The sequence below is a fragment of the Haemaphysalis longicornis genome, unplaced genomic scaffold, assembly GCF_048455015.1.
Source record: "Haemaphysalis longicornis isolate Haplotype H1 unplaced genomic scaffold, Haemaphysalis longicornis Haplotype H1 scaffold_12, whole genome shotgun sequence".
NCBI classification, from domain to species: Eukaryota; Metazoa; Arthropoda; class Arachnida; order Ixodida; family Ixodidae; genus Haemaphysalis; species Haemaphysalis longicornis.
In genome coordinates, this window is record NW_027526225.1 from 46,667,188 (window position 1) to 46,682,334 (window position 15,147).

General features: G+C 45.6%; 1 protein-coding gene across 1 annotated transcript in view; it reads right to left on the reverse strand.

The window, feature by feature from the left end:
- Positions 1-15,147, reverse strand: part of Aux (cyclin-G-associated kinase) — a 93,274-nt gene that overhangs the window by 56,942 nt on the left and 21,185 nt on the right. The window contains exons 7-9 of the mRNA XM_077693209.1: positions 14,451-14,540; positions 4,888-5,023; positions 349-546 (exon numbers count right to left, since the gene is read on the reverse strand). Of these exons, the coding sequence (XP_077549335.1) occupies positions 349-546; positions 4,888-5,023; positions 14,451-14,540 (424 nt within the window). The remainder of the gene's footprint in view (positions 1-348; positions 547-4,887; positions 5,024-14,450; positions 14,541-15,147) is intronic.

Consider the following 15,147-nt stretch of genomic DNA (forward strand, 5'->3'; position numbering starts at 1 on the left):
ATCTCCACACATAATGACAACGCATTCCCCGCACGCAATTATCTTTGTCATTCCCCCACCTTCAATGGATACCAATTGGAAGCCTCCAATAACTGACAATGCCTTAATTCTCCCAGTTCCACACGTTTTTTTTTTTGTTTTTGTTTTTTGTTTTTTTTTTTGCTTTTCCAAATTGTGCACTTGCACTGAGCTGCACTTATCCTTGGTCCCCTCACGACCGCATCTTTCCACGAAGTCAAAAGCAGGGTGAAAACATAAAACAAATAAACAAACAAATAAATAAAATAAAAATAAAAATAAAGCATAGGCAGAGAAAGACTCGACCGCCAACCCCGTGCGGAGGCTCACCGGAAGTGGAGTTTGGCGTGGCGTGCTGCCCTGCACTGGTGTCGACCTGGGAGGCGTTGGCCGCCGCCACCGACATCCTCCGGTGCAGCCCCGGGGCGTCCTCGAGCCGCACGTTCTTCACCTCGCCCATCTCCTGCAGCCGCTCGACCACGTCGACGATCGTGGGCCGCGACGTCGGGTTCACCTGCAGCATGCCCCCTGCACGCACGCAGACACATACGCTACCGTATTCATTCGAGTATAAGGCGAAGTTGTTTTTTCCCAAAAAAGTAGTATCAAAGTCAAATCCCACCTTACATTAGAATCTCATTATATATATATATTTTTTTTTTTTGATTGTCCAAACTGCACCCTCGCCTTATAATCGTGACCGCCTTATAATGGAATAAATATGGTATGTATGTTGTTGGGCCAGTTGGCTGCGCATATTTAAAGGGGCACTGAAGTGAATTTGTCAAGCTCCAGTTTTCGCTTGCACTGCGTACACTGGCTCAAATTAACACACTTTTCATTGTTTCTCCGGTTCAGTCGGTAAGTATTTTACAGAGCCCGAAAGAAGAAAAACTACCATGTGCAGTCTGCGGCGGCCGCACCAACTAAAGGCTGTGACGTTGGAAGGAGGTTCATCGTGATTGGACGATGTCCAAGAACAGCAAGTTTCGGTTTCAGTTCTGTGAAACAACATGCTTGACATTCGACGTTATCGTTTAATGGGCATTCTCGATATCTCAATAATCGCCATACCGTGCTTCTGTGATGTTGACGGCTGTAAAATGCCTAAGATAAGCCTCCCAGGACAGCTTGGAGTCGTAGTAATCACTAGCAGAGGCCTATACAGTGGATGAACGTCCTCCGTGTCACCGCAGACGCTCAAATGCCATGCGCTTTTCCCCTATATTTGTGGCTTGCCTCACTCACGCCTGTATCGTAAAAATTGTGTTCGCACCAGGCCAAGGGTCTGTTGATTCTGGCCTGTGCCCACTGCCCTCAATCAGTCGGTGCTTATGGCAACAGCACGCCAACGAGAACACGCTAGCGCGTCACTGTCAACCTGTGCGCGTTCTGTGAATTAGTTCGAGGAGCAGTGAACGTTACGGCCCAAAAACGGTGAACTCAATATAGAAAATATTGTCCGAAAACAAAAAAAAAAATCAACTTAAAAAAATGTACCCTCGGGGATTCGAACTTGTGAATTGCGAAACAACGTACCTAGCGCTCCAGACCACTCGGCCACTGTCCAGCGCTACCAGCGTTGGAAATATACGGTATTTAATGTATAACCAGTTAACACTTTTATTTAGTTTTCGCATTTCAAGTAGCTTAGGTGACTATTTGTTATATAGTGCTCGTGCAGTAAGCGTACCCCAAACTTCCACAATATCTCACGTCTAGCAATTGCATTTCTTAGACGGAAAAGCGTTCGCAGATGCGTAGCCGTGCCGCTGACCGCTGTGCTTGTTCGCCCAGCGCAAAAAAAGTGCTTCCTGCTCCCTAGTTTTACGCTGTACGGTAAAGGTTTCGGTTGATTTTATTTCCTTAGTACCTATATTAACTTTGCTGACTCTTCTCCCGCTTTCAAGTGGCCTTAGATTTTCCTACTAGCGTACCAGTCAGCAAAGCGTCGCATGTGCGCTTGTACAGCGCTTGTGTGGAGCGACCTGGACTTGGAGCAACAAAGTAAAGAAAGGCACATTCTTCCATCCACAAATGTGTTGTGGCTTAGTTTCAACTGAGCGAGCGAACTGCGACAACCCATCAGCAGCCGGCAGACTAAACGCTGGGCCGACTGGCTCTGTCGGTCGGCGAGCCATGCAGTAGCGCAGTCAAGCCAAGTCACCGCCTCCTGACGTCACACGAAAACGCCACAGGAAATGGCCGAGGATGCAGAGAGGAGGACAGAATTGTCAAATTGATTTTCCTACTAAATAAATTCGCTAAACGCACTCAGAGTGGTCGAAACATGGCCTATGGACTCCACACTACAATTTGTGCTAGTAATCCCGCAATGTTTACAAATCACTTCGATGTCCCTTAAAGGGACCCTGCAACACTTACCATCGACTACTCGGAATGTACTTTGGGGTAAGGTCTATTGCCCCAGAAATCTCCTCCCACAAGAATTACAAAAACACGTTCACTATCACCGAAACTACGCGCGATGAAAAATCGCGCATAAACGTTCCCTCTCCCGGAGAGTGGGGCGGCGCGCGGCGTTCTGTTTGGCGGCCTTCGATATGTCACAGGCCGGGGAGTTTCGTCCTTTTCCCCGCAACGTGGATGGGTCTATTTCCGGTCTGGTGCCACAAAAAAAGCAGGCATGGTGGCCTGCTCGCAAGCAAGCGCTCAGGCTGGTAGGGCGTTTTTGGAGCAATAAACGTTTGTTGTCAAGTGTGCTTGTTGAAAGTGGAATATTTAGTTCGTCACTCAAACTCCGCGCGCACTCAAAACAAAAGAAACACCAAAAGCATGGGGACAGGTTCACACATAGAAGAGGTTCATACACAGTGCCGACGACGGCTGATCGTCACAGGAAATGCCAGAATTTAGCCGTGAGGTTGACCAGCGACAGCCAATAGGACAGCCAGGACAGCCATGGCCCGATTGACATCGCAGAGGCCATGCCAGGGGTGCATAATGAGGAGAATTGAAGAGAGAGCGGTTGGTTTTTCCGTGTCTTTCCCGGCAATTTGCACGCTTACCGCTTCACGTGCACGTGTAATATTTGGCTCGGGTGTTCCTGGAGGTCTAATCTACACGTCGCGCAGGTTTACTTGCACTGCATGAAGAGTGTTGCAGGGTCCCTTTAAAGGGGCCATGAAGACTAAATAAAAGTGTGCTTCATTGAAAATACACTGCTTTGCCTAATAACAATGGCACTAAATTTTGTGCAAGCTTCAAACAAATGATTGAGATATTAAAAAGAAAAAAGAAACAGGTGAACCAGTGGCGACTCGCCAGTTAATTTCCAGCGACTTTTCTACGATGTCACAGAATCTTGTTTGTGCGATTAGCAGTTGCCGACCAAAGCCCCTGCCAAGACCTCGAGTTCTGTTTGATTGCATCACTTCAACGTTAATGCGCAGTTTACACACTGCCAACTATGTTTAGTGCTGGCCTATATTGCACCACTCTTGCCTATACTATGTTGCTGTAGTGTCAAATCTAATCTTTTTGCACTTTTTTTCTGTTAAAAGGTGTACTTGCGCCTAGAATAAAGTTTTGCGAGTTTGCATGGGCGAGCTTTTTCAAATTGAACAAGGTTCTATTTTGCCTTTCAGACCCCATGAGACATAGACTTGGTGCCTCCTACCTGAGAAGAACATGGGAACCGTAGGCATGCCGCCCGAAAGGTTCCAACCGGCACAACACGAACACCAGGAGATTAGGCCCGCGAACTCCTCGAGAACCGTGTCGATCATGATGATTTGCAGCCGTATCCGAATCCGAGTATGATACTCAGGCCTCAAGAGGCCAGTGCCAGGGAAGCAGGAGAAGAACAACACCTTGTGCAGAGCAGCACGTTTGCCACAAACCACCGCACCAAGAACTACTGAACTGGCAAGTCTCTCCCCAACAACGGAGCCTTCCTACGTTTGAAGCATGTGACACCTGTTATGTCACAAAAAGAGAAGAAAACTGAATGCAAAAAAAAAAAAAAGGGAAAAGAAACACGTTCAGAAGCAGATATTCGAAGTGACATGTGGCTTGGGGAACAAGCCGCGACAGCCCAACTCAGCGCCATCTCTCAGAACTGCCACGCAGAAAGTGAAGAGGTGACACTGACAGGGTCTGAAACAATGCCACATGTGATGTGCCCACAGCAAGGTCACGGGAAACATCACTAAGTGGGAAACGACGAAAAGAGGTAAAAAACCCCGCATGGTCATCGTGACAGAGCCGTGCACAGCTTCAGGCGCTGTTGAGGAAAAGCAAAATGAAAAGAAGGGGAGAGGGCAAGGGCAAGGTCAAAGAGGGCAGGCATTTCAGGAACAAGTGCGGCAGCAGCCATGACACCCATGGGAGAGGCAGAGGAGAGAGAGCAGGGGCAGAGGAAGAGAGATGAGACGGAGGGAGATAGAATAAGGGAGGAAGGATAGAGAGATAAAGTGGAGGGGAAAGAGATACAGCGCGATATAGAGAGAGGGGGTAAAGGGAGAGATAGAGTGAGAGAAGGGAGATAGAGCAGGAGAGGGAAAAAAATAGTGGGAGAGATAGTGAGAGGGAAGAGGGGGAGAAAGAACAAGAAAGAAGGGGAAGATGGAGTGGGAGAGGAGCGAGAGAGATAGAGCAATATCTACAGAGAGAGGGGAGGGAGATGGTGAGGGGAGTGACAAAGTAGAGACGAGAGAGAAGATAGAGACAGAGCAAGATATAGAGAGGGAGGAGCGAAATTAAGGGATAGCGAGAGAGCAGAGATGATGAGAGAGGAGAGAGAGAGCAAGAGGAGAGAGTGAGAAAGCCAAAGGGAGAGAGAGAGAGAGAGAGAGAGAGAGAGAGAGAGAGAGAGAGAGAGAGAGAGAGAGAGAGAGAGAGACTCACGGATAAGGTCGTGCAGGATTTCGAAGCTGGTGTTCCCGGGTGGAATGCTGTAGTTGGCATTGAGGATGCGCAGTTTGGACGAATCTGGGAAGGGGTGCTCGCGAAAGCACAGCAGGAACAGCACACAGCCCAGCGCCTAGAAAGGGGAACAGGAGAGGAGAGCCACATGGCAGCACTGTTCACAGAACAAACCGAGTTCTGTTCATCAGAGTCTAACAAAATGCGGAGTCTAACCACGAGCAAGGAGCGGGTTGGTTCATGTTTGCGTTTCACTGACGCAATGGCATCCGGGGTCAAAAACTGCATAAAAGAAATTGTGTGCGGCCATTCAATGGCCGCACACATTTTGGCCGCACACACAATGGCCTGTACGTATTTGTGGCTAAAATACGAATGGGACGAATGCGACCCGCCGTATTTACCCGCACAATGCCCGCATGCCTCCCACTGGACTTCAAAGATTCGAATTTTTGGTTTCCTCGCACAATTATTGCACCCACCTCAAAATTGCTGCCCCAAGAGTTGCCTGCTTGATGTGAACTGGTGGTGGTGATAACATATGGCAACTAAAGAACTCGTACTGCCAGTGAACGTGACACTGGACGAAGAAAAGATGAAACACACGAAACTAGCGTGTTTTGTCTTTTTTTTTGTTCCGTGCCATGTTGGCTGTAACCAACTCACCCAACTCTCCGTTCTAGCATATCGCAGTTGAGCACCACCTTTTAAACAATACGCAAGCCATCTGCTCTCGCACGTCATTAAGTTAATAATAGCACTACCACACACGCACGCATGCACGCACACAAAAATGACACTCCCTCTGTATAGGATATATTTTGGTTGTATCAACGGCGTGAGCGCAGTGTATTTCGGGATACGAGAATTGCGACGACACCTTGGTGAACCAGGCTTCTGAAATGTCTCTGCTACTTTTAACACCTGGGTCATTGAAGAAACAACCTGGCCGCTTAATTATTCTTCACTGCTTAGGCATTGTTAACAAAAAGAAGTATACCAGCACATTCCAGACACAGTTCTTGCTTTTTTTTTTTTAAGCTTGTAAAGGCATAGTAAAAGGCACAAATGGGGTGGTTTGTGCAAAAAAAAAAGGAAAAAACAGCAGGTAGCCCTGCCGGAAAACAAAAACTTGAGTGGGGGGGGGGGGGGGGGGGGAAAGACAAAAGTGGAGGAGTCAGTCAGGCGCAAAAAGAATGGCATCGCCCAACAACACCTGTCACCTCTTTGGGTCTTTGTGCAATGTTTTTGAGGCGAGAGAGAAAAAGCTGCCGGGAAATGCGGTAGGTGCGTTTCGCGGTGATTTTAACGTGCTGGCTTCGTTGCAGCTGGGGCATAGTCACAGTTTGCTTGGACAGGTGCACGCAGGGAAAAAATAAATAAATAAATAAAACTTTAACCCTGATCTTCAAACTGTCAGGAATTTTAACACGGCGCCACACATGCGTCCTGAAGAAACATCCAACCCCTTTGGGGTGCAGTGAACAGAAGGGAAGCCTTTGGCTTAAAAAGACTACCCGGAATCTTTTTAAAAAAAAATCACAAAAACATCCACACAGTCATTTTTTTTTATGTTCCTCGCAATGGGAACACACAGCTGTTGCAGTCAGGAAAACTCCACGATGGACCTTGAGCTGACAGTTGGGCTACGTTACAGGCAGCTTTGCCGCACAATGTTTTTGTGTATCAAGAACCAAAATGAAACAAAAGAGTAATGCACATTCCAGTTCCCCAATTTGAAACATTCAGTCATCGTTTGTAAGTACGGAAAAAATCCAAGTGCCTCCCAAGACTTTCAAGGGAAGTGCTGTCTCCAGCCCTGTCCTGTCTGTTCAAAATCTAAATAAGGTTGGTGTTTACGGGTAGATAGAAACTTAAAATTATGGGAAATCATTAAAAACAACAACATTGCAGGAGCAACATTTCAACAAGAGTACTTGTATTTAGGCAAGTCCCCTTCTTGAAATGGTGGCTACAGCGACATTCCCTTCTTCAACTATTCCTTATTATTATTTGTTAGATTCCTTATGATTGCTAGAATGAAGGCAATTTTCATTCACTAACAAAGATCAACCGAACATCTAACGCTCACACTGCCCTTACGGAGCCCCACGGTTCTTCTTTGCTCGTCAAAAAGAAAATTCAGGAAATCGAAGAAAAAGGTCTGCGAAAATTCCAGGATTTCCAAGGCCTGACAAGCAAGCTTTAGGAACTCAAGGGTTTTCACGAGCATGCATGAACCATTCTATTTGGTTGCAAGCACATGTCCTCACATACCACTACTTCACAGTTTTTTAACTACGAAGATTTACACGCACAATCTGGCATGCGACCTTGCATATATTGGTGATAACAAGCCACCTCTTATGCTCTCCTTCACTGCTCCCCCCCACCTTCCCCACACTTCTATTAAAAAAAGGAGTGCGGTTAATCTTTGAAAGTAAGGATCAAACGGAATTTGGCCCAAAATGTGGATTCCAACCAGAGGTCATTTTGACCAGTGTTTGCCTTGTTTGTTGCACTGTCTGCAAACTGCACCATCGACTTTCACAGCTCTCCCTGGCACTTTTCTGGTGGGCCACTGTTGAGTGGTTTCTTCTCAATGCGTGAGCATCGCATGCAAGTTACTTGGCTTATTTTGCAAAAAAAAAAAAAAGAAAAATCCCCAGGACCGTGCGACAACACAGTGAAACCAAAATCCTGTAGTCAAAATTCTCATCGGCCACGGGTAGACCTTCAAATAAAAATTTTAGAAGAACATCCTCAGACCTTTATATTATGATACAAGACTTCTTTTATTGCCCTGAAAGATGCCTTCCCAGCAATGCATTAGTGCAGGGTATTGAAGCCTGCATGCCATTTCTCTCAACTAGGAGAACACCTGCACGTCGGAGCTTGCATCATCCCTAGGCGCTGCCAATCTCCGACGCGCGCCTCCCCACACCTGCTCTTCAGCTCATTTCCTCCTCGCCACTTTCCCTCACACTTCTTGGCGCAGCATCTTCCTCCTCTCCACTTTGCTTGCTGCGCTGAGTTCTGAGCGACGCCCGGCACGCATGGAACTCAAGCTTAAAACAGCTCCCTGTCAAAACCCGCGTGTGGAATCGAGTGGGATCTCAACCCGGTTCTCCACAGTAGTAGCCCGATGTTCTACCAACTTTGCTATCCCAGCACGTTGCGAGCGGTAGAAGAAAATTTGTTCGTTTCTTTGTAGCCCATGCCCACTTGGGGGATTGGCCCAGAATCGGAAGGTCTGAGGGGTTAATAGGAACACTTCACAAAATTCACAAAACTGTGCGTTGTAAATGTAAAACTTCTAGAATAATGGCATTATTAGTAGTACAGGCACACACCAGCCGCACAGAACCCCTGCTTGCTGACGTAATTCAAATTAGGTCAGCCTGCTTGCAAATGTAACTCGCGCCATTGGACAAAGAAACAAAAGCAAAGAAAGAGACGCAAACATGGCGTAGGTGAAAAGAAGATGTTGGAAGTAACACGTGCCAAGAAACGAAAGCAGAGAAAGAGAGGCAAATACAATGCAGCAGCACAAAGATGACAATTATCGCGAGGCTCTCGCCTTCAAAGCCCATCGGCAGAATTAGATACCAGGAGGAATTTTTGTTTTGCTCGTTTGGTGCAGAACTCAGCAGCCATGCTCATAGCAAGATTAGCACGACTTGCAGCAGACAAGCGATTAGCTAAGCATGTGCCATTATACACACACACACGCACCACTTGTGTTGGGTACATGACTCTCACCCTTTGAAGTAAGCTTTGTTTGAGACACGGGACGTACTTAGAAGCTGCTGCTTCACACTTAAGCACGCATATTGATGCTCCTGCCATTTTAGTGAAGAAGTAGTAAATTGCCAGTTGAGCACAGAAGTTGGCATCTGGCACTGGATTCTGAGGAGTGAAGCAGCTCAGAAAATTGCCAACGGCGCAAAGGGAATAAAAGTGAAGAAATGCTTTCAAAAAGAAAATTTATTTTTGGACTGAACGGGAGTCAAAGCCGGGCATTTTGGAATGTGAATAAAGCATGCATCCCACCAGCCCAGTTGAATGTAGCTTGGATAAAACCAGCGCAAACTCAGACAAAGAAGAAGGAAGTGCAAGGACAGGGACAAGGACAGCCGCTGGTCTAGCAACTAAATTTTAATATCAGGAAGGGGGAATCTAAATACTCAACACAAACAATAGAGTAATAAAACGACAGTGCGCATGGTCGAAACAAGTTTACAAAGGTGACAGTGATACCACAACTAGATATACACACGTTAACAGTCAAGGCACACGCAGATATGCAATCTCTTTAGGATGGAGACGCACGCTTGTTTGGCTTACACACTTATCACCTCGTTCTGCTATGTGGAATGCCTCCATGATTTCGTGGGTTGTTTGATCACGGTGCCTAAATAAAACGTAAGTGGCAGGAAAATGGTAATCATTTCACGCTGGTTTTATCCAAGAATGTCTTTCCAACTAGCCCAACTTGCAACTCTCTTGAATGTAGCTTACTGATGGACGACCTAGAAAATGTCAACAAGTAGCAGTTTGACACAAAAGTTTGGCTTTTCTTGGCACATTGGTAGGCTAAACCTTCAGGTAACTGCAAGTTAAAGCTGCATATAGGCGCAACAATATGCTCAAGTGGATTGGCCAGTGATGATTACAAATGCTTTCCCAATCTTAATGGCCTTAACAACCATCCCCATTGGGTGGCAATGTCAACATACCCAACCGCAATTCGCACACGCACACTCGAGGGGACTTTCGATTGATGATGAATTATACATTAACCCTTTCAGGGTCACAGACGTACATGTACGTCCTCTGCAAACACCTTCAAAATGGTCAATAACATACATGTCCATCATCGCTGGTATGTTTAAAAAGCATGCCTTTTTCGCCGACTTCTCTTGCTTGGCATGTGCTGCCACACTGCGGAAATACGTCAAATTATTTCCTTGCACCGATGGCTCTCCTTTTTATTTTTTTATGCTTTACTTGAGCAGCGTGCCGGCTATCGCTTGCGCGTCCGGTAACGAGGGGGCGCGCTGGGTATCGCCCACCGCGCGCCCGGGCACCTCTCGCTTCTTATGCCTGCCACAGACCAAGGGCACCTGTGGAACTGAGGATACTCTTTTCTCTTTTTTTTTTGTTTCTTATAGGAGCGGTGCGCCGTCTATCGATCGCGCATCAGGCCGCAGCGGCTGGTTTCGGTATCGTCCTCTGGGCGCTTCCCGCTTTTTGCGCCCGCGAAACTGATGTCTACCCGATTTCGATTCACTCAAAAGGTGCCGGCTTGTTACTCTCCCGTTTTTAGTTAGAATTTTTCTTGTGTTACTCATGAATAAACCACATGTATGTAACAACACAAACGATTTTTTTGTCCCTTTATGGTCACCCTAAAAAAATTACGATAATTTTTTCTCAAACTAGATTCATCCGAAGAATTTAAATCAGCAATAACGAAAATCGATCCTGGGGGGGTCACATTTGGCGAAAAAATTCGACCCTCACAAGGTTAAAAGGGCCATTAAGACACAAACAAGTTCTATTTATTTGAGAGATTTGGTGTTTTAGGCTACCCTCAGCACTTGTACAGCAGAAAACAATGCTTTTCATTAATTGAGAAATAAAACATTTCAAGCCAAAATTTCACAAATTTCACAAAATTTCGCATGTTTCGTGACGTCAACAACGGCATATCTAGGGCAGGTACCTAACACAAAAGATATGTTCAACCAGGCTGCCACTTTTCCCGAAACGCGTCCACTGGTTAGCTTGGTTACCGACCGCCCTCCTAGATGGCCCAGCAATACCCCTCAAAGATCACTATTCGCACTCTGGTTCTGACCAGACATGTATACCCGTCATAGTTTTCTGACGGTTGATAGTAATCATTTCATGAAGCAGCAAGCACGACTTGACAAACAGGGTTATGTGCTTAAGTGTCGTGTCATACAAGCCCAAATCACTCAACAGCTGTGTTAGGCAGTGCCGGCCGGCAAAGTGTCGCACTAACTGCTTCTACGTAGACATGTGCGTTCGTAACTTCCATTGTTTACCCCACCCCTCTTACTGCTGTAAAAAGAGTACGCACTAAATATAAGTGCAAGCAGCTCATTCTGCAAGCTTATAATCCCTGTTTAATTTGCGCTGGATTTTGCCGGCTTCAGCCAATCGCAACGAACTGCTCATAATACCGTATTTACTCGCGTAATGCTCACACTTTTTTTTTTCCAAAAATATGATGCAAAGTTTGGGGTGCGATCATTACGCGAGGTAAATTTTTCAGGAAAAAGTCGCAGAGCAGAAAACTCAAATTGCAGGTCAGAATGGTTACGATAAGTCTCATGAACACTATAAACATAACACATAAAACATAATAAAAACTCCACTGACCACTAAATGACCACCGAGCGATTCAAAATGCAGTGTTTCAATACAGAACACACCGGAATTACAAAATTATGGAACGCGCCGGAACGAGTTTGCTGTGAGGTGAGAACAGGTCGACCAATAAGTAGTGCTGTCACAGTGTGGGACATCAAGACACGGCTGCCGACACAGCAAGCCGAGCGCATTCATTTATTTGTTTTGTGAGTACATTATGTACATTTAGTGGGAGTTTCTTCCGCACCAATAATGAACTCACGCTTGCCGATATTGCTAATACCATCAAGTCCACGGCAATAATGTAGCCATTTCTGCTTTGAAAGAGGAGGAAACTAACGTAGGCACGACCACTGTCGTCTAGACTTGGCACACATACGACATATGGCTGTGGCAAGTTCAGGGTGCGATCATTGCGCGGGAAATAAAAAAAGTCGTATTTTGACGACAAACTTCAGGGGTGCGATCATTACGCGAGTGCAACCACTATGCGAGTAAACACGGTACATTGTAGTTCAAAGCGGAAAAGTAGCTAGGGTGTCGCACGCCTATTCTCCGTTCTCCTCAGCTTGTTTCACTGAATTTAGCGTTCAACACGGTGTCTGTCTTACTCCAACGAGGCAGTCTTTCGAATGAACCAAACTTGCATTTTATCTTCATGTCTCTTTAATACTTTTGTATCCCAACTCACAAGAAGTGTTTAAGGGGGGACGCGGCTTTCAACTTCGGAAAAATGACCAAAACATTGTTTTTTTGAAACCCACATATTCGGCTTCTATGTTTCCTATTCTGTGCGTCTGCAAAGTTTTTACGCTGAAAAGCGTCGCAAAGTGGCATAAAAAAATACTTTTGTCAGGCGCGGTGACAAACTATCAGCGCAAAAGGGCGAAAAAACGGCAATTTTCGGAGCGCTCTATCTCCGCAACGGTGCCACCGGGCGCGGCCATTTTGATATGGTTAGATTGGCCGAGCGATCGTCTTTCCGGTTCTGCTCGTCTCTTTTATCTTCGTTCATTCACAAACGCACAAACGGCAGAAAAGAAACGACGCACAAACGAAGCTAGAAATAGATGGTCGGGGCGCAGAACAACGACCTCCTGATTGGATGTCACGGGCGCAACGCAAGATGGCGGCCGCCTGAGCTGCGTAGCGAGCGGATTGAGTTCATTTTCGCCGCTTCGCTCGGCCGAGTTTCTGTTCAATCTGTGGTATTCAACACGGACGTTATCGCGATGGGAACGCCAGAGATAACGAGCCAGATTACGGGAAGTTGTGTGGCTCGAAAGGCGGAGGTCATCGAACGCTTCGTGGTGCGCGTGACTCCACCGTCGCCAGACCCCGGAGGGTGACGCGGTGTGCGCGCTTGCGATAGCGGTTCGTGAAGTGAACTTTTAGTCGGATTTGCGATGTTTACATGCTTAGTTATTGCTGTGTTTAGACTGTGGGCTCGCTAGCCTTGAGAAAGAAACAGTCGACGCGTCAAACGCTGCGGCGCGCACGGCATAGCCGACGCGCATTGGAGCATCACATGACTGGGCAACCGGTTACGATTGAACGCCAGTAGTTGTAATTAATGCCTGCGACGTTAGTTTTAATCTTAAAAGCGACCTGACCAGCCATATCAGGTATAATCAAAGCTCGATATGTCGCGGTAAGCGTGCGCTGCGATGCGCGCGAGCCATATCGCCTTTCTTGCGCAACGTTTCCCGTGCACTTGTAATTTTCATGCAAACAGGTTTGAGTTAGTAATATAGGAATAAAAATATGCTCTCTGCGTTAAAAATGTACGTTACTGTGGCAGCATTTAACAGTGATTTTTTTAGGTAAATTATTGATACCATTGCTCAGGGCATACTGGCTGTGCTGCGAGAAATATTGGATGCCTTGAATGTCAAAAGTAGTAAAAAAAAATATGCTCTAGCATTGAAGTTGGGAGTTATGCAGAATACTCTACCAAGCTTCAAAGTAGCTCATTTTCAACCTTGTGGTATGCAAACTTTTGGCAATGAACACCTGCACTATGAGTACTAAGTTGCTGTGCCAGGCAAGATAAAACGTAAAAAAAAGCCAAAAATGTTCAAATTTAAGTAAAAAAAATGCTTAACTTGTTGCCATGGTGACAACACTGCAAAAGGAGGTTGTCCAGTGCGATACAGCCAACCAACTAACCTACTTTGCATTGAAAGCCCATTGAAACCCTTCTCCCCTCCGTTTGGTTTGCAAAGGGGGGTATGTACTCTTCACAGAGGAGCTGAAAATGATGTTTTCTGGAAAGAGAAAGGCTGAAAAGGCACTCCAATTTCAAGGCAAGGCCTTCCAGAAGCCCCATGTTCAAAAGGACATGAAAGGCTACAACCGTGACGACTTTTGATATGTGAAACCTATGTTGCAACTTCGGAAGCCGTTTTCTCAAAACAGTTTTTTTTGCCACCTGTGTCGCTTGTCCCAGGGATTTCTTCGTGACCGCTGGGTCTATTTTGATTCCGTTTCTTGCATTACATTCCTTGATGAACTGTTCAGGTCGTGACACTTTTGGTTTTCCAGATTTGTTTTTTGTGATTTTTTTATTCAAATAATCGTTCACAGTTGACATGCCTGTTGCACATTAACCTCTAAAAAAATGAAAACTAAAAAACATTGTGTTGTAAAAAAAAAATTCTAAAACTGTCACGACCTCGTCCATTCATTTGGGAATGCAAAGCACTTCGAACAAGTTTTCTATCGTGTTTTATAAGCCGCTCAAGCTCGGTACAAGCGGAACAGAAAGAAAATTTCATACATAAAAAAGTTATCAATATATTAACTTCAAATTTTTATGGTGTTATCACAGAAGCATTTCCAGTTGCTGTGCCAATTTTCATCAAAATCCACAAAGAAATAAAAAAGTTGATTTTGAAAGCCACGTCCCCCCTTAAGTGCCTTCAATGTCATCTTTTCTAGCCCTTCTTCTTGTGATAAAATCCAACGCAAATTTCAGCATCGAAATTTCCCAGAATTTGGACATGAAACCACAGTGAATCAGAGACCTGCTCTATGTAACCCCTGCAACATAAGCGGCATATTGTCTTCATGTGGCGATGCAAAGACTCTCGTGAAGTCCACGAACTGGCAAGCATGGCATTTAGAGAGAGAGGGGGACCCACCCAAATGTCCATGGCCTCGTTGATGGGGTAGTTGTTGTACGTGTCCAACACTTCTGGCGGCCGGTACATCGGAGTCGTGTTCTTGCACATCTGGTGACAGGTCAAGCGAAGGGTGGTGCAAAGATGAAACAAAGAGTTAGGTACAACGTTCCTCAAATCATCAAAGCCAAAGTAAGCAGAGGAGAGGTTGCTGACTGCCAAAGAATCAACCTTTGCTTTATGTAAATGTGTAGGAATTGGAATTTTCGGCATCTGTGTTCTAGAAATTTAGCAGCGGACACTTATCTGCATTTATTTTTTCTCAGAACCTATAAATTCTTGCGCATTTCTTTCTTTCTGCAAAACAGTGTTTTTAGAATTTCTGTTATCCATTTTTCGTTACCTAGAAAAATACTGAATTACTCACAACTTACACTTTTTCCTCATACTTAAAATACACGGGCATACGTGCAAGCAGCTTTATGTTCAAAGAGCTAGCAGGCAGCTTGTAACATTTTTCCTTCACATAACAGAGGGAAGCAATACCACTGACAACAAACAGAAGGCCCGAAAACAATTTTAGTGCTGAACCCGAAACTACGCGTTTTTCTGAAAAGGAAGAGACTGGACTTTGCTTTGCGCAGCATATATATAGGTCATGGATAGCGCAAATTACGAATAATTATTTTTTGTCTTTAGATGCATTCACTCAACCCTG